The 23,856-nt window shown below is 39.8% G+C and overlaps 1 protein-coding gene across 2 annotated transcripts in view; it reads right to left on the bottom strand.

The window, feature by feature from the left end:
- The window catches only part of CASD1 (CAS1 domain containing 1), a 46,450-nt gene that overhangs the window by 17,194 nt on the left and 5,400 nt on the right, over positions 1 to 23,856 (bottom strand). For both annotated transcript variants that reach the window (XM_061587789.1, XM_061587790.1), the window contains exons 2-11: positions 20,384 to 20,480; positions 18,846 to 18,966; positions 13,682 to 13,726; positions 10,719 to 10,781; positions 9,479 to 9,523; positions 8,770 to 8,893; positions 7,463 to 7,677; positions 5,837 to 6,262; positions 4,690 to 4,779; positions 2,959 to 3,078 (exon numbers count right to left, since the gene is read on the bottom strand). In XM_061587789.1, coding sequence (XP_061443773.1) covers positions 2,959 to 3,078; positions 4,690 to 4,779; positions 5,837 to 6,262; positions 7,463 to 7,677; positions 8,770 to 8,893; positions 9,479 to 9,523; positions 10,719 to 10,781; positions 13,682 to 13,726; positions 18,846 to 18,966; positions 20,384 to 20,480 — 1,346 coding nt within the window. The remainder of the gene's footprint in view (positions 1 to 2,958; positions 3,079 to 4,689; positions 4,780 to 5,836; positions 6,263 to 7,462; positions 7,678 to 8,769; positions 8,894 to 9,478; positions 9,524 to 10,718; positions 10,782 to 13,681; positions 13,727 to 18,845; positions 18,967 to 20,383; positions 20,481 to 23,856) is intronic.

The following is a 23,856-nucleotide window of genomic DNA, read 5'->3' on the forward strand; positions in this document are numbered from 1 at the left end:
TCTAGTACACAGGTGAGCCTGAGACGAAGGCTCATAACCCAAAGAAAGTCTAGAAAGGGAAGGGCCAGAAGACAACAGCTGGTGGTAAGAGGGGTTTCAGAAGGGTTCTGCTGAAAGTAGAGAGGATTCAGCAAACAAAAAGCTGTGAATCTAAAGCCAGGCTTTTCGGGGTAGTGATCCTGACCCAAGAGAAAACTTCTCTTTAGGAAGTAGCCCTTGCTACAGCTGAATATCCATCAGGCAAATGAGAAGCAGAATAAGGGATAGATGTGAGAGAAATATTCAGTCTAGAAATCAATCCTGTTCTCTAAGAGTTGGCTGGAGTGGAGAGAGAATTAGGCTCTCCATTTAAATAAGGGCTTAACTAAACAAAGGTGACTCCCATATTCCACGGTAACTATATAACGTCTAGAGCAGGCATAGCATCTGAAGTTGTTAACATTTTATCTTACAACAGTATGTTATCCCACAATCTTCAAACTAATTCTATTTGAACATATATTAATCCTCATAATATATTATTTTGGTTCTTGTTTAAGCTCTGTTTCAGGTTTTGGTATATAATACACTATATTAATCAGTCTACTATAAGAAGAAGTAAAATAAAGGGAGTGTTTTTAAGTTATATGGTGGCAGCAAGAGTTTATTAGCAGGACTAAGTTAAAGCTACTCTGGATTGCTCTACAACTATAGAAGAAGCCATTTAAAAAAGCACATCATAAAAATGGATTCTTGCCTATACAACCTTTGGCTGTTACTAATGGCCACAACAGGAAGTTTCTTTGCTTAGCCAACAGGAGACAGACTTTACCAAAGATCCTTGAGTGTAGGCAAGGGATTTCCCCTTCATTTTAGGAGCCCAGTCAAGAATGTCCACAAATAGGTGAGACACTGATACAACTGGACCAAAATTGTTCTTGTTATTATCGTATAATTGCATTGTTATTGTTTTCTTGTTATTGTAAATATGTAATTTTAATATCGTACTTTATATTTTATATTATATTCAGTATTTATATTGCATTTTTGTTTTTCATTGTAAGCTGCTTTAAGTGTTTTTGTAAAAGAAAAGCAGGGTACAAATATTAAATCTAATCTAATGTACACTCCAATACAACAGAGCTGCTAACAGGTTAGTTAGAGGATACTGCTGAAAGTATATCCCAGTTCCTACTGCTGTATAAGGACTCCAATTAACAACAGGTCAACAGGCTGAAAATGATTTGAATAATGAAAAGTCAAAGTGAAAATCTAGTGTGAAAATCACTTATTCTTGCTGGGAGGGCAAGAGTGTGTCTAACAAGTGCACGAGGAAGAGACATTGTAAGAATTCTCTTATCTTCCTCCATTCACCTCAGTATTTCTGTTCACCTTGTTATAAGCCACCTTGTGCACAATGTTTTGTGGAAAGGCAGCATACAAATAAAATTATGAATGAATGAATGAATGAATGAATATCAAAGCAGTATATTCCATCTGGGGAGGGGACAACAAATACAGGCAGAGGTGAATGCAGAGGTGAACCGAGCCAGTTGATGACTACTGAAAAATTCTATATTCTGGTGGGCTTAATGACTTAGGAACAAGTCATCCGTTAACAGCCCTTGTCAGTTGAGCTGATCTGCCTCAATTACACTCTCTAATACTGTCTATCCTTGTTCAGCAGATGTGGACCATCCAGAAAAACAAAAATGGCATGAAGGACAGATCTGGTACCTAAGTGGGCACTATTTGAAAGGTTCATTTTTATGGTTATGACCACGTTGTCCATGTGTTTCAAAATGTCTCTATCTTTGAATAGATGCTGGAATTCCAGTAGCACAAGATTCTGAAGTCCAGGTGTTTGGTGTGAAGCTTCTGTTCTCCCCAAGTCTCATACCCTTGACTAAAACAGACTGCATGGTGGTTTCCCAGCTGCACAAAATATTCATTTATTTATATCTGATTTATATCCTGCCTTTCCTCCCAGCAGAAGCCCAGGGCAGTAAATAATCTCATCAATATGATTCTCTAGGCTCCTGTAAGGACATGCACCTCCTATCACCAGGACTTGGCTTCTTAACAGGAAGGGAAGGCGAGCACGGACTGACGTTCCTCTCCACGTTTGCAGATACTGTATCTTTGAACAATCCACGTATTACAGAAGGGTGGCTCCCAAGCAATGCCACATCGCTCTTTCAAGGTGGTGTTATTGCCCTTGACCTTGAGCTCAGAGTCAGAGAAGAATAAGCTGGGTAAGCCTTAGGGCTGTTGTACTATCTTGCTATACTTTATATCTCAAAGGTGCCCTAATTAAGGATCACTGAAGGACGTTTATAGTGAGCCACTATTATCTTTGTGTATATTCTGAAGAGAGTCCTAATATATGCTAGGTATTGAAGGCCAGCTTATCTATTTTATTTTATTTAATAAAACATCACAAATTGAGAATGCTTCCATGCACAGCAGAAGTGCAAGACCTGAGTAACTGACAGTCTCTTACATGAAAGCTGGTGTCTGGTATCTGTGAGGTTCAAAGTGAGATACTGCATGTCTGTGTTGCTGCTACTATGGAAGGCACTGTTCATTCTGAAGACCTTGAAATGAACAGATCGCTTGAGATGCTTGAGGTCCATGATCAGCCGAGCTTTTCCATCCTTTAGAATCTTTCTTTGAAGCCTTACCTGATATTTTTGAATCATCACCTGTCTCAGTAAATTTTTAGAAGTTCACTCTAGTGGCACATTTCATCAGAGGTTTTAGGTTTAACAAAGACAGAAAGGCAATCAGATTCCAGGAAGTAAGGGGTGATCTTTTGCCAGCCTCAAGGACTTTTCTGAAATTTGCCTCCTACTGAACGAAAAGAGAACTATCCAATATGGAGAAGTAGCCAGCGGTGGCAGGGAAAGTAGTGAGTTACATTTGTAAGCAGTTAGTCCAGAATTTTTTACATATATAAAAAGTGAATTGACTTCTTACCTGACACACTCTATAAATGCCAAAATCTCCTTTAATCCAGAAGTATGAGAAATGCCCATAGCCCGTTTGGAATAGATATGCAGCAACCAATACACGGATGTGCATGTATACTGGCAGAAACTATTAATAAAAATGCATTCTTTAAAAACAAAACAAAACAAAGTAACTTTCAAAGACTAAAATATCTTAATGGGAAAAGTGTGGAAAATGAGATGTGTTTCCCCCCTCATTTTATTTCTGCTTTACAAGACTATCCTGTTAACAGAACTTTAACGCTCATCCTGCTCCACCCCCTTATTCTACCTTCTGGGCTTCCTCAGCCCAGCACTAACCAACCATCTCTCCCACGTCTGAACAGGCAGACATCCTTAAACACAGATGTACACATATAGATTGGTGCTGCATTCGGGGCTCTACAGCAGGAGTGACTAAAGTTTTTTACGCCAAAGGCCACATTGACCCACAGTCCACCTTCCAGAGTGGGAGAGGGGAAAACACATGTCAAAGTGGCTGTGTCTAAAATGCAAAAGTAAGTGAGGCTATTTTCTTTTCTTTCTTTTTAAAAGGAGACACTTGGGAGTGGGGCTGTGAAGTCACAAAACCCTTTTGGCATAACAGAATCACAGTAGAGGACCCACTGGAGTGGTTATTAAAAAATAATAATTTTTAAAAACCTTTTTTTTTCCAGTGGACACATTTGGCTTAGCAGCCATAAACTCCCTGCTGGCATTATGGTATCCCAGAAGCAGGGGACCCATGGGAGCAATAAAAAATAATTTAAATATGTTTAATTTTTTTAAAAATGACAACTTTGGGGGAACTGGTGGACTCAAGAAACATCTTGGGAGTCTCTATGTGGCCCATGGGCTAGCCATCTTGCTTTATGGGTTGAAGCACTAATCCAACAAAGAAATTAGAATAGGACATCTCTGACTCCTCCGAAAACTATCCAGAGAAACATCATTAAAACAAAACAGCAGAAGGCTGTATGGGAAAGGCCACAGCTCAGTGGTAGAGCATCTGCTTTGCATATGCAGAAGGTCCCAGGTTCAATCTCTGGCATCTCCAAGTACAGCTGGGAGAGACTCCCTGCCTGAAACCCTGGAGAGCTGCTGCCAGTCAGTGGGGACAATACTGAGTAGATGGACCAATGGTCTGACTCAGTATAAGGAAGCTTCCTGTGTTCCTAGAAATTTCCAAATCAGGTTGGGATGATCAGGCAATGGGTAGAGGAAAGTCTTACCCCCTCTCCCAAAAATCAATAAAGTGGATAAATAAGGTTCCTCTGCTGGATCATTCAAAGCCATCTTGGCTAATTGTGAGATAAAGTCTCCACCTGCCTGAAGATGGCTACCTCAAATTCCCACATCAGGAGTTCCATGCCCATCTATCGCTGAGGTCGTTTCAGAACCACTGGGTTAAAGTTTAGAAAGCCCACTAAAGACAGCATTATAAAACACATGAAATAAATCTACGTCATCTTTAGATGTGTCAAGGTTATCCTCAACAATTAAACATTTTCAATCACATTACAGCATTTTGCACCATAGAAAAAATAAGAAAATTAAATTGTCACTTTCCAGAAAAGCACTTCTTTCACAATAAACCTTAATCACCCCAACGTGAAGTTAAAATAGAAAAGATTTTATTGTTCAACTTTTCTCTCAGTGATAAATTGGAGAAAACTATTTTTCTTGCCAAAATTATGTTAAAATTGCAAAACAAACTTACAGTGCTTGCTCCAGAGATATGATAGATCAAAATGACAAGCTGCATCCAGCCTTTCCATTCATCTGTTTGCTCCCTATTTAACACCTTAGTCTGTGCAATATAAAAGGAGAATATTGCTATTTCAACAAGTGCATGCAGACTACTACAAAACAAGGAAATTAAAACACTGTTATGGGGCAAATGTGTCTAAAATGACTAGGTTCAAAACTGCAACAGCAATTATTTTCTGAGCACATTTTACGAATTTTGAGCTGCTAGAAATGGGCAGCAATCCAGATGACTGTGAAGAGAGCTGCATGTAAACAACAGAGGTACTAAATCCTTTTGCTTCCTATCTAACAGCAGCACTGCACACTGCTTGGTAGGCTGCTTTTGATACTCAGGAGTCAGAGGTTTCTGATCGAGCCACTGTTAGGAACAGACCTGGGGAATGTACGTTTGGCCACTCTCTGGCTCCAAGTCATGTTGTCAATTGAGAAAAAAGCACAACTCATCTGTTCTCTATGCATTACATTTTTCTGGATGTGCTGATTTTATCTAAATCTATTTACAACATAATCCTCTGCAAATCTATTCAGAAGCATGTCCCACTGAATTCAAGGAGGGTTACTTCCTTGTAAGTGTAAATCAGATTCAGCCCTAGACTTGTATAGTATTTGGTCATTTTGCTCAAGGCAGGTAACAGTACCTAAAAGCAATATGTACAAAGATATAAACAAAAATCAGGCCACTAAAACTGCATTCTGCATTATTCAGTGGCCCAGTTTGCATTTGAAGCTAAATCATGGCTTAGCACGAATGAGCAAACGTGTGGACTTCTGGAGAGGAGATTGTGGCTGCTTTGCTACTTCCTGATCCTTTTGCTGCTGCACAGTTTTGATTAGTATGTTGTCCGACCTCGGAATCGTGGTTTAGATGTCTCCAGACAAACCACAAACTGAAACCAAGATTTGTTCTATGGTTTACAGTTTGTAGTTTGCCTGGCGAGATATAAACCATCAGCCCAGATTCGGACTACACACTAATTCAAACTGTGGCTTAGTGCAGTAAGCCAAGGTTAGGCTTAGCATTGCATGTGGATGAGGGTAGTGTCATTTTAACTATGATCTTTAATTAAGCAATAAAAACAAAAAGAAAATGGGTTTACCTCTTTAGTATTTTCAGTGTAAAATACTCCTAACACCAGGATATAGATGATTGGTATAAAAAAGGACGAGTGAGTGTAGAACTTGTTTTCTTTCATAAACAGATTTGCTCTGTCACAAAGGTAGAAGTAACCCATTATCAAACCAAGTTTGCATAAGCATTGCAAGAGTGTCTCTAGAGTAGAAACTGCTGGAGTATTCGTGGCAGTTTTTTTCTCTTCTCCACTCTCCATATCTGTGCATGGCTTGTTCTTTCGGTGATTGTTACGACGAATGAGAATGAGAATTAAATATCCAATTATGGAAGAAGCAAAAAAACAAAAGGCTAGCTTTTGTATCAAAGTGATGGGAGATTGAGGCTGGCAGCATGAACCATCAATGGGTTTTATAATCTTGTTGCAGTGGATGTTTATCAGAATCATTGCATTCTGTCCGGAGAAAAACATAGTATCAGTCATTGAGATTTTGTACTTGAACACTTCATACTACTCACCCAGATCTAAGTAAATGAATGGCAATATTTTTTAAAAAAATAACCACACAACAAAGCATTGTATTTAAGTTTTTCACTGAACAAGCCAAAATATGAACATCAAGAGACAAATATATTCTGAATTCTAAGGGCCAAATTAAATTAGATATTGGCAGATCCATGATCGGATTTCTGACAGTTTAACTTAAAACAAAAAAACTGTGGGAGATTCAGTCATAGATCTCACAACATTTTGTTTCATTTGCCCCTTAGCATTCAGGGTGACATCACTGTTTGCATCCACTGCTCACTGCATATTTGTTCTAAGCTATGCTCCACTCCCAAATTCCTTTTAGAGGCATGTACTGTGTGCCAGTTCTGAAACTGCACTTCCTGTTTCTAGAAACAGAACTAACTTAATATTTATAGAGTACTTCCCCTTGCCTCCAAGCATTCAAACAATCTTCCATATATTGGATGCCCTCACATGTACGATTAAACCATGGTTTAGCATTACATGCACGAGCTAGAATGAACCCGAACAAAGCCTTAAACTACCACATTCCCCTTTCCTGTGTGGCTGGGAGAAGGACTTTGCTACTGGTTTCACAGCTATTGCTATTGGTTTCACAGAACGTCATAATGCATGGACTGGAGTTGGCTTGTTTTGAAACCATCCAGAATTTGTTTTAAACCACAATCTGGTTTAATGCAACAACCACCCAGGATTCTATGAAACCAAAAGTAAATGCTAGTGAAGTCTTTCTCCCAGCTACATGGCAGGAGAGGAAAGTGCAAGAGCACACAGTGCTACTGTGGTTTAGTGTTATGTATTAATGCGCTCGCTATCTCAGCAATTAATGCAGTTAATAAAACAGTCCTGTAAGCAATTAGCAATTCAGATTTTTCTAGTTATCACATCATCATTACAATGCAGTGCATTATTATGTACATTATAAAAATATTTTGTAATGTATAGCTTGAAAATAATTTTTCACACAATACTTGATAGTAAGCTTCATGGTATCATTTAATGAAAGGTAACACCTAAATAAAAGAAACAAAGTTCATACAATTGCCTATCTTATACTTTGTATTTACAATCTTTCTTTCATTATAAATCTTAAAGGCTGTTTTTGAAAAAGATATTACTTACTATTTCTCTGCTTGATTCAGGAAGATGTATACCATCCGAGGACTGACTTATAGTTTCTTCTGCTATCTGCCTAGATACACTGAAGATTTTTACTCTAGCTTTTGAGTTTTTTGAGCTGCTGTTCAGAATACTGATTGCTGCTTCATTGTAGGCATCTATTTTCTCATTAGTGATCATTTTTCTGCTTTCACTCAACATATCTTCATAAACCGGATCTGATTTCAAAAGAATATTAGTGGCTTGTTTTTTTTAAGCAAAGCAACAAACAACTACTCAACCTGTAGGCATACTATTCTCATCTGTGAAGTGACTGGCTGAAAAAGTCTCATGTGGCTCTCCAGTTGGACCCTTGGAAGGATCTCCTTTGAAGTCTCTGAGGGGGAAATGCTCATAAAACTGTAGCATTTTCCCCTCTGAAGAGAAAGCAGTTTGTATTCAAAGTGCTGGGGGATGCACTTTGAATATAAACTGCTTACTTTGGAAAGAAAGTAAGCCCCTTTTAAAAAATGAAGCATTTTTTCCCTCAAAGGAACTTGCAAATCCCCTTGTTGAATGTTTGGGAAGGGCTGAACAAGTGGCTTTGCAAGCCTTGCGCTTGGTGCTTTGGAAATGCTGAGAACAGGGCTCTGCAAAAATGTTTTGTGCAGCATTTTGCAAACGTCCAACAACACTTAGGAAGTACTGCCCAAAGCCTCACATTTACCTACCCCAAACATATATGACATCAGATTCAGGGCAGGTGGGCATGGCTTGGTTTAAGCAACATGGTGGTCCAAGTAAGGTCTATGGGACAGAAGTTCCCCACCCGTGACCTAGGGCATAATAGTACCACATAATTCCTTGCAAGGAGGACAAACAAGCTATCCCTCTCAGCTTGTTGATCTAATCATGAAGCAAACACTCTAACCCTAGCTATTCAGGAAGCATTTTAGGGTATTTACTCATGAGGAGATCCACTGATAAAGGAAGGACTGCACTTGAAATTGTCAGCCAATCTGTTGCAGCCTAGCCAGCCAATCTTCTCCCAAAGAAGTGGTTGATGTTTTGTTAAACATCTGTAAAGATACCAGGGGCGCAGGAATCCCTCTATAATAAGGAATGTGTTTTCTCACAAACTGAGAAATGGATTTATCAGTTACTCCAGTCACAGTGCCAATAAGCTTCAGCAGCTGTTCCTGGAATATATCCCAGAATAAAGCAAGTGCAGACACCTAGATCCATACTGGAGTTGCAAGCATTGCATACAAAAATCTTTGGCGAATGAATTTAACTCAACACAAGGCTCAAAAGCTATGTCATTATTTTACCTTGTAAGACCCAGTAGACATCACTGCTCTTTGCTAGTTTTTCCAGAAGAGGGGCAATTGATGTGACATTGATTTTATACTGTGTGAGGGCTTCATTGCTGCCATTGTGAATACTGATGGACCACTAAAAGAATATTAAAAGTGAAACAATTAGTATACATATTTGTGGTCAATATAATTAGAATGATTGACTGTTATACACAAATCTTAATTGCTGATTCAGAAATCTGGTAGAACAATTAACTGAAATATTTTTTCATATTTACTAAAACAGATCAGACAGCTGATGCAGATAAACATGAGAATTCTGAACTCTTAAGAAAGAAGCATAGGATACTGTGAATGACTATAATTAAATTACTTTGATGGAAATTTAAGTTTACAAAATACTATTGCAGGACTCAAAGATTATCTACTCTTCCTTCAGCAGCTTCATTCAAATATTAAATGATACCTACAGCACATATCAATCACTCTGCAAACCAGGCTATATAAATTTTCTTTCCATAAGAAGAGAGCAAGACCAGCAAAGGTGCCCCATTCCAGAGTTATCTGCCTATATAAATAAAATTATGGTCTAGAACCAGAGAGGAAGGAAAGTATGCATGAGAAAGCTCAAGTTGTAAGTTGCAAGATAGGAGTATGGCAGGACAGTTAACAAACAGCAATAGTAAAGGTCATTACAGTAATTATTATATGAACAGCTTACCACAGCAGCTCCTGCTACAATTACGTGAGGTTTTGGAGAAGAACCCTATGACACAGTGAAAGGTATGTTAGTCTTGTCAGTGTTTTCATAAATAACATGTATGCTTTAACTTGGATTCTTGAACTGAGCAGGGGGCTGGTCTCGATGGACTTATAGGCCCCTTCCAACTCTGCTATTCTATGAATAGCCAAATATAGTGCAAAACATATTTAACCTCTTTTGTCTAAATTTTGTCTACATTCAATTATGATATTCAAACTTCATTTTAAAAACAATCTACCCACACACAGGCTTTAATTCATGTACACATATGTTACTATTGATTAGGAAGCAATTAGGTTATTACAGGACTGAAGCATTAGAAATGGAATTATGAAGCATAAGGGAATTATGGAATCATTTTCTACTTAGCAACATCTAGAACATTGCTGAAATTACACATCAGCTTAACTACATTGTATAGTGGGACACTGCTCTGCAATTGTCTCATTTTAACCATAAAACATCACAAACTTCTGCAATTTTCGCTAAGGGAAGCGGCTGGTGAATGATAAACCCCTTGCAAAGTGAGCCTGTCAGTTCTTTCCTATGAATAAAAGTATTCCATGCACACTTAGGGATTCTCCGCTGTGCACAGTTTCCCTGTTCACAAGTTCAGTCATGTTGAAAGCTCTGCTAATAGCGTGGGACAGGCAAACCTGCAACAAAATGTTGCAATGTGAAGTACTCCTATTTGGAGGATTCAGACCGCCATGCCCTCTTTCGGGAAGCTTCATTCCATTGCCCTTCACCCTCATTTTCCTTTCCGTTGCCCCCCTAACAAACGCTAGGTATTCCATGGCTGCTAACTATGCTTGATCCTCACAGGGCTGTTTTGCATATGTATGTTGCTCTCCTCACCTTTAGGTTTTTTAAAGAAACCCTTTTTGGGGTACTTCTACAAATCTCAGGATTCCGCCTGAATGTGATGATTCTTTTATTTCTCACTGGCCCCAGTCCTGTTAGCTCTCAGTGCCTGGGTTGGCTCTTTGAAGGAGCAATATCCATTTTAAAATAAATAAATATGCACTCCAGAGACCTAGTGTCCGCAAAAAGAAAAAGACATGCACAGCTGAAGCTGAGAACTGCAGCTTCTTTTATACTATAGTGAAATTAGCTTCTGGACCAGAAATGCCTAACATGGCCTCCCATTGGCTTGTTGGAATATATTGCCAAAAGGCAGTATATTAATATAACTCACTTCAGTCCAAGATTTGATAAGTTGCTTCATAGAGCCATTGACTTCTGGATACCACAGAAATTCCTGAGACGAAAGGGACAGGTTTATTAGCAAACGCATTTCATAAGAAGCTAGTTGTCCATCTTGTCGTTATTGCACAAGTGTTGCATTGGTCTACTGACCCAGACTTATTTTATTTTGCTGCTACACTGAAGAACCAATTAGAGGTACTTTATACAATTGGACAATAATGGTTTACATACTTACCTAACAGTATTTATTGGCCACCCGATAACAGGGGGTCTCAGCTGGGCTCACAAGACATAAAACTTTAAAATTCAGTAATAAAAATAATAAAAGTATAAAACAGCTTAAAACAGTTGCAAAGAGTAAAAGTAGCTTAAACATAAGACAGCTTAGAAGGAAAAATAAAAAAGTTTGTGGCTGATGCCAAAATGATTCCAAGGCAGATGCCCCAACGAGCCTCTCTAGGAAGGAAATTCCATTGCTGGAGTGCCACCACTAAAAAGGCCCTCTTTCCAGTAGCCATGCACCACACCTCACTTGGTGGGGGCATGTGGAGAAGGGCCTCCAAAGAAGGTATCAGGGTCTGGATAGGTACATATGGGAAGAGGCAGTCCTTCAGGTATTCTGGTCCCAAGCCATAAATGGCTGAAAAGGTCAAAACTGGGCCCAGAAATGGACATGAAGCCAGTGAAGCTGGGAAGCACTCACATGTGGAGTTTATATTAATCAGATCCAGTTAGCCCAGAATATAGATGCGAGATTGCTAACTGAAATTTCTGGACCATTTTTAAAGGCCTTCCCACAAACATTGCAGTTGTCCAAACAGGAGTTACTAGGGCATAGATAACTGAAGCAAGACTATTCCTGTCCATGTGGGGTTGTACCCGTCACATCAACTTAAGCTGGTAAAAAGTGCTCTAGAGCATGGAGGCCACTTGTGCTTCACAAAGGTGGATCAATGATAACTCCCACACTATGTACCTTATCCCAGTTTGACATGCAAACATGTTTCCAGCTCCTTCCATTCCCCTTCTTGAGCTAAGCTGCAGCTTTTCACAGAGAGGGAAAGCCATACAAGTGTAGTGGGACCTAGTATAGCCTATGAACTAAGAAATGGAACCATAAGCCAGGAAGCCCCTTGTTTAAACAATGGGCTAGCGTGCGTGTAGTTTAGTATTACAAGAACATGTCTGGCCTTACCTTTCTTCCTTCACCACAGTGCGAGGAGTTTGGAAACTTTTGCTTCCACTTTAGAGTAATTGCTTGCCACATTAAACTTGTAAAACTATGGTTAATTTTAACGATGGTTTGTGGAAACAAGCCAACTTCAAACTGTGTTTTATTAAACTGGCTTGCTTTGACAAACCATAGTTAGATGTAACCACAATTTAGGGTTCAGTAGACAAACTAAATTGCATTTAATCTAAAATGGAAGTGGCTTGGGACCAGAATACCTGAAGGACTGCCTCTCCCCTCATGTACCTATCCAGGCCATGGTTTAGTTAGCTACAGTAACACAGAAAACAGTAACACAGTAAATGAAATAAGGGAAGCAAGACTTGTTCTCATAATAATGGTTTGGTGTTACATCTGAATGCTGCCATTGCCTCTGCCATAATCTCATTGGCTTCTTTTTCATATAATGCTAAACCAAATGATGGCTTAGTGTGAATGAGCAAGCATGCTGGTGAACATTAACAAAATTGCAGTCGCTTTGCTCCTCCACTGCATTTGATGATTTGGCTTAGCATTATATCTGAACTCAGGCTCATGGCTTGTCTTACTTCAAACAAGCCATGAACTGCAACTATGGCTTGTTCTTGGCTTATCGCTTGTGGCTTGCTTGGAATAGATAAAACTACAAGCCAGTTTTGGATGCAACACTAAGCCATGGCTTAGCTTTCAGTAGAGGGAGGGGGATGGAGCAGTTGCTATTTTCTTACTGTGCACTACCGCACTTGCTTGTTCATGCAAACCAGGTCATCATGGCCTTAGGCAAGCCACTGTTTTGTCCCCATCCCCTACTTTTGATTTTATGCAAAATAGTTTTAGCATCTGAAAATCAATGTGTTTTTAAAAAAAGTATTCCCTTTATCACATCTAAAATTAAAACTACATTATAACATTAGTCTAATTACACACCTCCCTCCAATCTATTATGTGTGCATGGAATATTTCACTATATTGCAGTTGAAAAGGGTACTGTGGGATATCACACAAAGATGAACATACCACGAAGGCACACTTCAGTTGAATATGAAGAAATGTCTTTATATAAGATGGTGGTGCAGATAAAGAAGAGCTTACAAGATACTCTCCTGAAACACACTCAACTAGGAACTGCTCTAAATGTTATAGCTTTTGACAGAATCAGCAGTAATCTAGCAGCATTTTCCACAGTAAATGTATAAAGCGTGCAAGTAAAAACAGGTATGTACAGCAAGCTCCCATATTCATGTTTGAAAAGCATGGACCAACCAGGTTTTTAGATACATGTACACATGTATACTGGGCTCCTGCTGGAAGAGCAGGACAGAAATCAAATAATTAATAAATAAAATATTTCATTTTGATAATTTATGCACTCGTAGAAATAGAAAATATTGCTGCTCTTATTTAGGGGACCTATAAGGAAGAAGGCTTGACTAACTGCTCAAATGCAGTAGATGCTGCTGCCATCCCTTTGAAGTCCCAATTGTTTTTAGTAGTAATTTTTTTAATTGATTTTGATGACTTATGTTTACATTTCTGTAGCACTTAGTTCTTTCAAATCTTCAAACATTTGTTCTCACAATCCTCCTAATACTTAGGACAACACAGCCAGGGAAAAATAGCCCAAAGAGACTAACATAACCCTTCTATTGTCATGTGTGAATATATAATCTCCAAGTACTACTTTAGTCAATATGTCAACTTCTTTTCCTCATGATAGTTTTGAAGAGACTAGATATGCTTACCACTTTAAGTGAAGAAGATTTGTCTTCAAAAGGAATGTTTCCATGCTGTCAAAATAAGAAACATAAATAAATTAAGCCACTTTCCAGAAATCCATGACTGTATACATGTTATGCTGAACTCTCAATTTGATCTTGCCTGTTTGTTTTTTTACTTTTTAAATAGCAGCTGCCAGGAGGTGAGGGAGGGAAAGAAGGAAACAGGATTGAGACTATGATTCACTAATAGGCAAAAAACCTTGCGGTTTAAGAACTTACCTACAGCCCACAGATATTTCTATCAAACTTTAAAAAGCAGGGAAATTGGGCAGCTATAGTGAATGCACCAGGGGAGCAGGAGACCTGACCTCCTCTCTGAGATATTGTATTTGATAACATGTGCCTCTGAGCATATGGTGAGCGGTGGCAACACCTGCCATCTCTAAAGATGGAGAATTATATTTTTGTATGTTTGTTGGTGTTCTTCTCACTTTGCTTCTTTCCTGTGTTACTCATGTTTCTACAGAGAATCTAATCTTGAAAAATTTATTTCCCTCATTATTCATCCTAGAAATCTGTGTCAAATCTATTAATTTCAAAGCCTTTTTATTGGTTAATGTCATATGGTGAAGACAGCCTTTTGTGTTTCAAACTGGAGGTTATGCTCTATTTCTATTTTGGGTGCATTAACAGTTGAATCTGAAACTGCAGTTTGATGTAAAATCAGACTGATTACAATATGTTGCTAATTCAGCAATGACGCTTAGCTGTTGGAAAAAAGAGGATGCATGTTTTCAGCCTGCTATGTTTAAACCACTTCATTTAAGGCAAGGTGGGCACGGTCAATTAAAAACATAGAGCCCACCTAGAATTTTGCTAGAATATATTTCACCTTCCACTGTTTTATCTTGTGCAAATTGATGTCCACTGGAGACTATTCTGCAGAATAGTCAGTGCCATTGTTCCACAATTATTTTTGGACTTTTTAAAGTGTAAATTTTGCAAAGTGTTGCTGTACTTCACATATTCACAGAAATAGAAACAAAATAAAATGATTTCCTATAGGAAACTTCACTAAAATTGCAAAGTAAATCAGATATATTTAAAGTGACCATCTGAACTATATCAACTGTTTTAATAACCTCCCTGATAAAATGAGATCAGCACAACACACGTCTTCTCACTATTATCTGGGCTGATGGTAGGTGTTGTCACCACTCACCATATGCTCAGAGGCACATGTTACCAAATTCTTCCAAGGTACACAGGAAGTGGATTGGACTGTGAAAGACCAACCCAAATTCTGTTTGCATTTTGACAAATTTGTAGGGTAGTACAGTATCTCAGAGAGAAGGTCAGGTCTCCTGCTCTCCTATAGCTGCCCAATTTCCCTGCTTTTTAAAGTTTGATAAATATATCTGTAGACAATAGGTACGTTCTTAAATCGCAAGGGTTTTTTTTACCTATAGTGAATTTCTCTGCTTTTTAATCCGAGAGGTAAGAAATGGGCTCCTGTGCAAGTTTGCTGAGAATGGATTGATCATTTGCATGCTTATTGAGTTCAGTGGGATTTACTCCCCTGCAATTGTGCTTAAGATAGGTGAAACTGACCACAGGGGATGGGGAGGGGGGGAGGAGAGGAAGGGCAGGGGGGAGGAGGGGGAGGGGAGCAGGCAGGAGTGGGAGGGGAGGAGGACAGGTTTGATCATTTGCATGTTTATTGAGTTCAGTGGGATTTACTCCCGTGCAATCATGCTTAGGATAGGTAAAAGTGACCAGGGGAGGGAGGGAGGGCTGGAGTGAGCAGGGGAGGAGGAACAAGGAAGAGGGGATGGGAGGAGGAAGGGAGAGGAGAGGGAAAGGAGGTGAAAGGCAGGTTTGATCATTTGCATGCTTATTGAGTTAAATGGGAATTACTCCTATGCAATCATGGTTAGGATAGGTAAAACTGATCATGGCGGAGGAGGTGGGGGAGGGGGAAGAGGAAGGAGCGGACTGGAGGGGGGCAAAGGAAGGGGGAGGGGAGGGCAGGTTTGATCATTTGCATGCTTATAGAGTTCAGTGGTATTTACTCCCGTGCAATTGTGCTTAAGATAGGTAAAACTGACCATGGAGAGGAGGAGGGGGATGGGGAGGAGGGGATTGGAAGGGGATGGGGAGGGAAGGGCAAAGAGAGGGAGAGGGAGGGGGCAAGAGTTGAGGGGATAGGAGGGAGGAGAAGATAGTATGGGTTTGATCATTTGCATACTTTTTGAGTTCAATGGGATTTATTTCTGTGCAATCATGTTTGAAAATGGAAATGGACTGCCTTCAAGTTCATCCCGACTTATGGCGACCCTCTGAATAAGGTTTTCATGGTAAACGATATTCAGAGGTGGTTTTACCATTGCCTTCCTCTGAGGCTGAGAGGCAGTGACTGGCTCAAGGTCACCCAGCGAGCTTCATGGCTGTGTGGGGATTCAAACCCTGGTCTCCCAGGTCATAGTCCAGCACTGACCTGGGGGAGGGGAGGGGAGGGGGAGGAGAGGAGATTGGGTGGGTGGGCACTGGGCAGAGGGGAAGCCCCTTTCCTTTCCAAAAGGAAAACATTGTTAACAGTATCATTGCTTTTCAGCATTTCCCTCACCTTTTTATTCTACAGGAGGCACATGTAGCCTCCCACCCAAATTTAAACCAAAGCTGTCACTGGGCCACACCCATACCAGGCCTTTATTTCACTTTGGACAGTCATGGCTTCTCTCAAAGAATCCTGGGAAGTATAGTTAGTGAAGGGTGCTCAGAGTTGCTAGGAGATGCCCTGTTCCCCTCACAGAGCTTCAATCAGAGTGGCTGACTGTTAAACCACTCTGGCCACTGGAGCTCTGTCAGTGGAATAGGAGTCTCCTCTCAGCACCCTTCACAAACTACACTTCCCAGGATTCTTTGGGGGAAGCCATGACTGTCTCAAGTGAAATCAAAGTCTGGTGTGGGTGTGGCCCCCTGATTAGCTAAGCCAAGCAGCTGTGAGTCTGGCTTTTAGGACACTGACAGTTGGTTCTTACTGAGCATGTTCGACACTACCATTCAGTTCAATGCAAAATTTCTTAAATTAATTAAAAATCAGCCAGGCCTTTTTTCACTTTTAAACTGCAGAAGATTAAGGTCAGTAATAAGATTACAGGTACTCTATGAACATGGCTGATTTTTAATTAATTTCAATAGATTATGAGAACTCTGACAGAAAAAAGTCCAAAAGGGCTCTGAGGTTTTTCTCTCTCTTTTTAGACTTTGAACTCTCTATTCTCTCTGACTGTTTTGTGTATTGCCATGAAAATTTAGAGGGTTGTTAAGCAAGTGTTTCTGAGTTCAGGACTATAAGTTTTGTAAGGTTTTGTTTTTGAAATGAGCTTATGCGAAGCATCAGAATGGCATGGGGGGTATTTTCAATTTAACATTGCGGAATGTGAAAAATCCACGCTGGCTATAGTATACAGCCACTCTCATGGCTGTATAATACAGGTAGAAAGGTTTTCAATCCTTTCGTCCCATGCACAATCCAGATGAAAATCACACACACCCTCCCAAACCTGCATCAGGAAAGAAAAGTACTACTGGCAACTTCCCTCTCGACAAAAATAGCAACTTTGGGGATAGGGAGAGGGCAGTGCTTTTCATGCAGGACTGCCTCACAGGGTTAAAAAAACCCTCACCACTTGTAATGGGCCAAATTCTGATTAGAACCCCTGCTGCTGCCATTTAAAGAACAAACAAACAAACACACAAAGCCAAATGTCTAATCTGGGGCCCTTACTCAAGTAGGTTTCATGCATATTCAGGCATACTTTAATTTTTCACAGGACAGGACAGTATCCTTTCGGTAAAACAGCAGCTACCATTGTCAAATTCTTATTTTCAAGGGTTATCCCTTAGTGAGACCAGTTCTTTTAGTCTCTCAAAGTTACCACATCCTAGTAGTCACTCTACCAACAGTACTAGAGCAAGTCACGAGGACCTTCTCTTTGGCTGGGGCTCAGACCAGCATTTTAGGATGCCTTCTCTCTCTGACCTTGGGCTCCTGGATTCATCCTCCTTCCTTCCAAGTTGACAGTCATCCTTTACCTGAAGCTGCAGTGCAGCACTGACCAGCAGTTCCACCCCAATCCCTCATTTCCCTCCCACCTCTGGGTTCATCTTCCACTTGCCTATGCCCAAAGTAGGATAATGCCACTTCAGGATGCCACATGCTGCAGCTGAGTCAAGTGGGCATCAAACTGGAGCATGGTTAAAGCACACAGAAATAGCTGGTTGAAATGTGTTCACACCACCTACTACTAAAAACAATTGTACCTTCCTGATTGCATTCTTCAGATTTCCACTATAAGCCACAACCTTTTAGTCCCTTGGAGTGTTAAACAGGAGAGGAAGAGAATACCCACTTGGGGGTGACCTGGTGCCCACTGGAGAAATATTAGTTCTCTTTCTGAAGATTCCACACTCATTAGTGTGGTTCACACACCACATTCCTGGTCTAAAAGCCATGGTGCACCCACCCTCTGCCACCTCTCCTCATTCATCCAACTTAATACAAGGGTTTGTAGCAAACTTTGGCTTAACAAAACAGGATGCCTACACTGAGAAACTGTGGCTTGAACACTTCCCCAAAACCAGCACTGCAAACCAGGATCAAAGTGTACTTTGCAATCCTGGTTTGTATGGGGTGCTCAAACCACAGTTTCCTGGTACGGACATTATACACAAAGCAACCAACAATGGCTTGAGATGCCATTGGGTAGGTCAGGCCCACTCCCACCTTTCCTGGGGACACCTAAGACCTGTATGCCCTGAGGGAAGCAGAAGAGAAAAAGCCTAAGTCTGAGCTTATGCCATGAACTTCTAAAGTCAGCCTAAATATATTGTGTGCTATTTATTTGTATTAATATTTTAAATGGTAAACCACCTTGAATGCCCTTGCAGGAAGGCAGTATATAAATGTAATTTTAAAAAGTCTTGCAAAGCCAGGCGTATGTGGGAAGGAACACATGGACATACTGTGCATTCCCAATCCAACAAAACATTATTTATTGGACCAGGAACGTGACATCTAAACTGGGTCAATACCTTTTCAACAGAAACATCTTACAAAGAATGTAGCTTTCTGGTAATATTTATGATAAAAGTAACACTAACAGCCAGAATATAAAAATTATACCTTGACTCCATCCTCCTTAATTTGAGGGTTTATGAGTTTTACAAATGAGTAGAACAGCTGACGAATCCTAGAATCGCCTATAAATGCAATATGCTTGTCTACAAGGCAGGTTTTTGCTTCACTGTAAAAACAAACATTAATATTGATTTGCTTCAAGTATGACAGAACAAAAGTCATTCACACACACAAACATTGTATTGTAGAATATTCTTAATAATAACTCAAAATTCAGCAGAAAAGGAACACACTGATGTGCAGATCCCACTCACTTCAATGAGGCTTGTAAAATGGATTCTTCTCAAAGACCACAATCCTAAACTGATTCACTTTGAAGCCCCAAGATCAATGCTATGTTTCAGATTAAGGTACCAATCTCCAAGCAGCCTTGCTAATAGAAACTCCACCACATATTTCATTGGTGTATGGTTTTAAGGATTTGTTCCCTTATTTATAGGTATTTATAGCCTATGAGGTCCCAGGATGGGTTACATACAGATCAATACAATTAAACCATATAACACATTATGGTTATCTTTCCCTATCTTTTGAAAAAGAATTTGATTGATTACTATTTAAATGCAATTAAAATAAACCCATATTGAGTGGAAACAATTTTTCTCTTTTTCTTATAAAGCACTGTATAACTTTTATACAGTCTTGACATTTTTTCATTCAATTAACTAATAGCAATTTCCTATATTTTATACCACAGGTAAAAAAAAGAGAATTGCTAGGCCTCCAACTCAACTGGGCACTTTTTTTTAGTGATCAGATGCAAAACGTAAGTTTGCTTTGAAGAAGAAAGGGCCCACTGATACATTCTCTTCTCTGATATATCCATTCCTTGGAATGTTTCCAAATCCAGAGTCACTTTAGATACTGTGTAGGAGCTGCCTCCTCTTTACATACCTAGCTGCTACTAACAAGGCCTGAAATAAAAATGGATATAGCTGGTGGGATATGGCAGTTTTATTTCCTTCATTTTCTCTTTTATAGCCTTAATGCAAATAAGGTGCAAGAGAGTGTGCTCATCAACAGCTACCTTAATGCAGCACTGCATTTCTTATATAACAAGGGTGAGAGGGAATATCAAGTTAAGTGTTCCCCAACCTGGTGCCCTCCAACTCCCATCAGCTTCAGCTAGCTGTTGGGAATTGTATTCCAAAATATATGAAGAACACCAGATTGGGAAAGACTGATCTAGTGAATGAAGTGGGCAGGATTGTCCTAAAAGGCTGCTTTAAACATCAGTTTGCAATTTTATGTAATCCCATATGGTCAGGTGAGAAATGCTCTGGTTCTTAATATTAAGCAGGATGTAGACTAACAAACATTACTATTTATTTCATTTCTGCTAATAAACAGAAACCACTAGTGGGGGGGGCGGCTATGCATGAGCAGCACAAACACATTCTGCCATTCTGTGCCATCTGATATTCACAGTCTAAAAATATGAAGATCCCCAAAGCTAGCACTTTACATTTAAGTGCACGCAATACCTTCTTCCTTAAGTGACTATTTAATGAAGAATACCTTACCTCTGCTTATATCTATGCATCATACAGCTGTGAGGCTGCCATACGTTCTCCCCAAGAAATCTTCCACTAGAGAGAAGGTGCTTGCAACTGTCATCACCTTAAAAAAAAACCAAAACATGGACTATATTATCATTCATTCTTTTAGTCAACAGATGTGTTCAAAAGCCATACTGTAAAGGCAGGTGTTTTACTACCAGACAGAAAAGTTGCAAACACCTGGGCTTCAGTCTAAAAATGCTGTATTAAATATGATCCCAAAGTGCCCATTATCACGCCTACAATAACATACTGCTACAGTGCTGTGAAAAAGTATTTGCCCCCTGTCTGATTTTCTGCATGGTTCCATATTTTTGGTACTGAAAGTTATCGGATCTTGAACCAAAACCTAATATTAGAGAAAAGGGAACCTGAGTAAACAAGCACAAAATTTTGATACTTATTTCATTTATTTATTACAGAAAGTTAAGTAACACCCAATACCCCATGTGATAAAGTAACTGCTCCCCAATGAAAGGGATTATTAGGGCCAGACGTTTGAATACCTTGGTAAACAATCAGGTCTGATTTGGGCCAGCCCTGCCCAACATAAATCTGACTAATTTTGGCCCTTGCCATCAGACTGAAGTTGCCAGCACACAGGTTCCAAAGTCATATCATGCCACGATCCAAAGGAATCCCTGAGTACCCCCGGAAAACAGCTGTTGATGCATATCAGTCTGGAAAGGGTTACAAAGCCATTTCTAAGCCTCTGGGGTCCCACTAAACTACAGTCAGAGCCATATTGACCAAATGGAGAAGGTTTGGGACAGTAGTGAATCTTCCCAGGAGTGGCTGTCCTGCAAAAATCCCTCCAAGAGCAAGGCTTAAAATCATCCAGGAAGTCACAAAAGACCCTAGAATAACATCCAGGGACCTGCAGGTTTCTCTCACCTCAGCTAAGGTCAGTGTTCATGATTCCACCATCAGAAAGACACTGTGCAAACATGGGATTCATGGCAGAGTAGCAAGGTGGAAACCACTGCTCACTAAGATCATGAATGCTCGTTTAGAGTTTGCCAAAAAGCACCTGGATGATCCTCAAGAGTTCTGGAACAATGTTCTATGCACAGATGAGCCAAAGATAGAACTTTTTGGGCGACATGGGCCCCGTTATGTCTGGTGAAAACCAAACACTATATTCCACATGAAGAACCTCATAACAACGGTCAAGTACGGTGGCAGCAGTTTCATGGTTTGGGGATGCTTTGCTGCATCAGGACCTGGACAACTTGTCATTGAAGGAACCATGAATTCTGCTTTGTATCAGGGAATTCTACAGGAGAATGTCAGGCCATCTGTCCATCAGCTGAAGCTGAAGCACAGCTGGGTCATGCAGCAAGACAATGATCCAAAACACACAAGCATGTCTACATCAGAATGGCTGAAGAACAAGAAATTTAAAGTTTTGGAATGGCCTACTCAAAGTTCAGACCTAAACCACATTAAGACGTTGTGGCAGGACCTGAAAGGAGCTGTTCATGGTCAAAAACTCACAAATGTCAATGAGTTAAAGCAGTTCTGCATGGAAGATTGGGCCAAAATTACACCCCAGTGCTGTGAGAGACTGATCAAGAACTACAGGAAGCCTTTGGTTGCAGTCATTGCTGCCAAAGGTGGCGTAAGCAGGTTTTAATCTAAGGGGGCAATTACTTTTTCACACAGGGGCATTGGGTGTTGCTTAACTTACTTTAATAAATAAATGAAATAAGTATCAAAATTTTGTGTTGTTTGTTTACTCAGGTTCCCTTTTCTCTAATATTAGGTTTTGGTTCAAGATCTGATAACATTCAGTGCCAAAAATATGCAACCACACAGAAAATCAGACAGGGAGCAAATATTTTTTCACGCCGCTGGATACAGGAGTAAGAGCAGCAAGTGTTTTTGCTAACATGTACTTTAAAATAGAGGGTCCTAGTTTCAATTACTCTGCTTAGTCCACATGCATGTACATCCAAGTTACAATTTGCAACTCGAAAAAACAACATTCAATTCAAAGATCATGATTAACCCCCAAAAGCAATTATAAAAAAAGTAAATCTTTTAAGGTCTACTTAAAATTAATGAGGGATGAGCTCAAGACACTCTATGCTCATTTTGAAACCAGTACAGTACAGTACGTGTAGCTTTGTCACTTGTGTGGTCAATTGCCTGTGTTGTCCAGTTATTCTGGAGAAGAAAGAATCAATTACACAGCTCCCTGATTTGTAATCTGTATCCTAGGAGCTTTTAAGGACTCTATGGACCTTTCTGAGAGGAGCCACTAGCAGCACAACCTTCTTTGTTTTGCTCTACTTATATTTGTAGAAGTTCAAACAGACCCTGGGGGGGTGGGTTTCTTGACTTAAGTGGGTTTGCTGCAGGAAATTTGACAGTCCCTGCTCTAGATTTCTGGAGGAAATCTAAGGTCAAAGGAGCAAAATTCCAGTCTGTTGTGACAAGAACCATCATGAATCCTCTGGCATTTCTATTATTTGGTCTTTAACGTGCCAGAGGACCATTTGCAGACTGTTCCTTCCAGTCCTTTATTGCTGTCACCCTCATAGTGCTTATAAAGCTGCTATAAATATTTGGGGAGGGGTCTTTAGTTTTAAAACAAGTTGTTCAAGAACTTACAATAATGATAAACTGTGTATTCAAATACATGCTCATTACAGTATAAAAAGACATTTGTTTTGCAGTTAGATTAGAATGCACTGCTCTGTCAACACATACAAAATTGCAATGACAGAAAAGTGTACATTTTAATTTAGGTGCAACAAAGCCAGGAAGACACTGTTGAGGAAATCCTAACAGAAACAGACAGCTGTATCAACCTTACTCTGTCCTGTGGCATGAGGTTTGAAGAAAAGCTAACTCAACAGCATTAACAAGCACATTTGCCAAGCAACCATGTGAAGCACAAAGCACTTACAACAACTTTGATAGGTTTGCCAGGCTCTTAGCAAGCTTCTAACCTAACTGAAAATTAATAGTGTGGGTAAGAGAATACGTCTGGTGTAGGATTAACTTGAGTAATAGCTGTTATCTAGTAAAGAGGCTTGATTATGACCTGACTTACACAGCACAAACTGAAAGATGGAAGATTCTGGTACAGAAGAAAAGGGATCACATGAAGAGCATCAACATCTACATATGTGAAACATCCTCCAACACTGAAGAAAATAGGACAGCCTCTGTTCACACAAGGCTTTGTGGGTACACATAAGAGTCCCCAAGGCTCTTGGCTCTTAGGATTAGATTTAGGATGAAAATGTTAGTTTCTGTAGTATTAACAATAACATAAATGCCAACATCCTTGGGAGGAAAAAAGATGAATGATGTTAATCCAACAAACATTTGGAAGCAGCTGTGTACTGAAGGAGTCATACAATCAATTACTGATTGCAATTAGAGCTAGTTAACATATGAAGCAAATAATGACATCTTCTGTGTGT

This window comes from Rhineura floridana, chromosome 10 (assembly GCF_030035675.1).
Source record: "Rhineura floridana isolate rRhiFlo1 chromosome 10, rRhiFlo1.hap2, whole genome shotgun sequence".
Classification (NCBI taxonomy): Eukaryota; Metazoa; Chordata; class Lepidosauria; order Squamata; family Rhineuridae; genus Rhineura; species Rhineura floridana.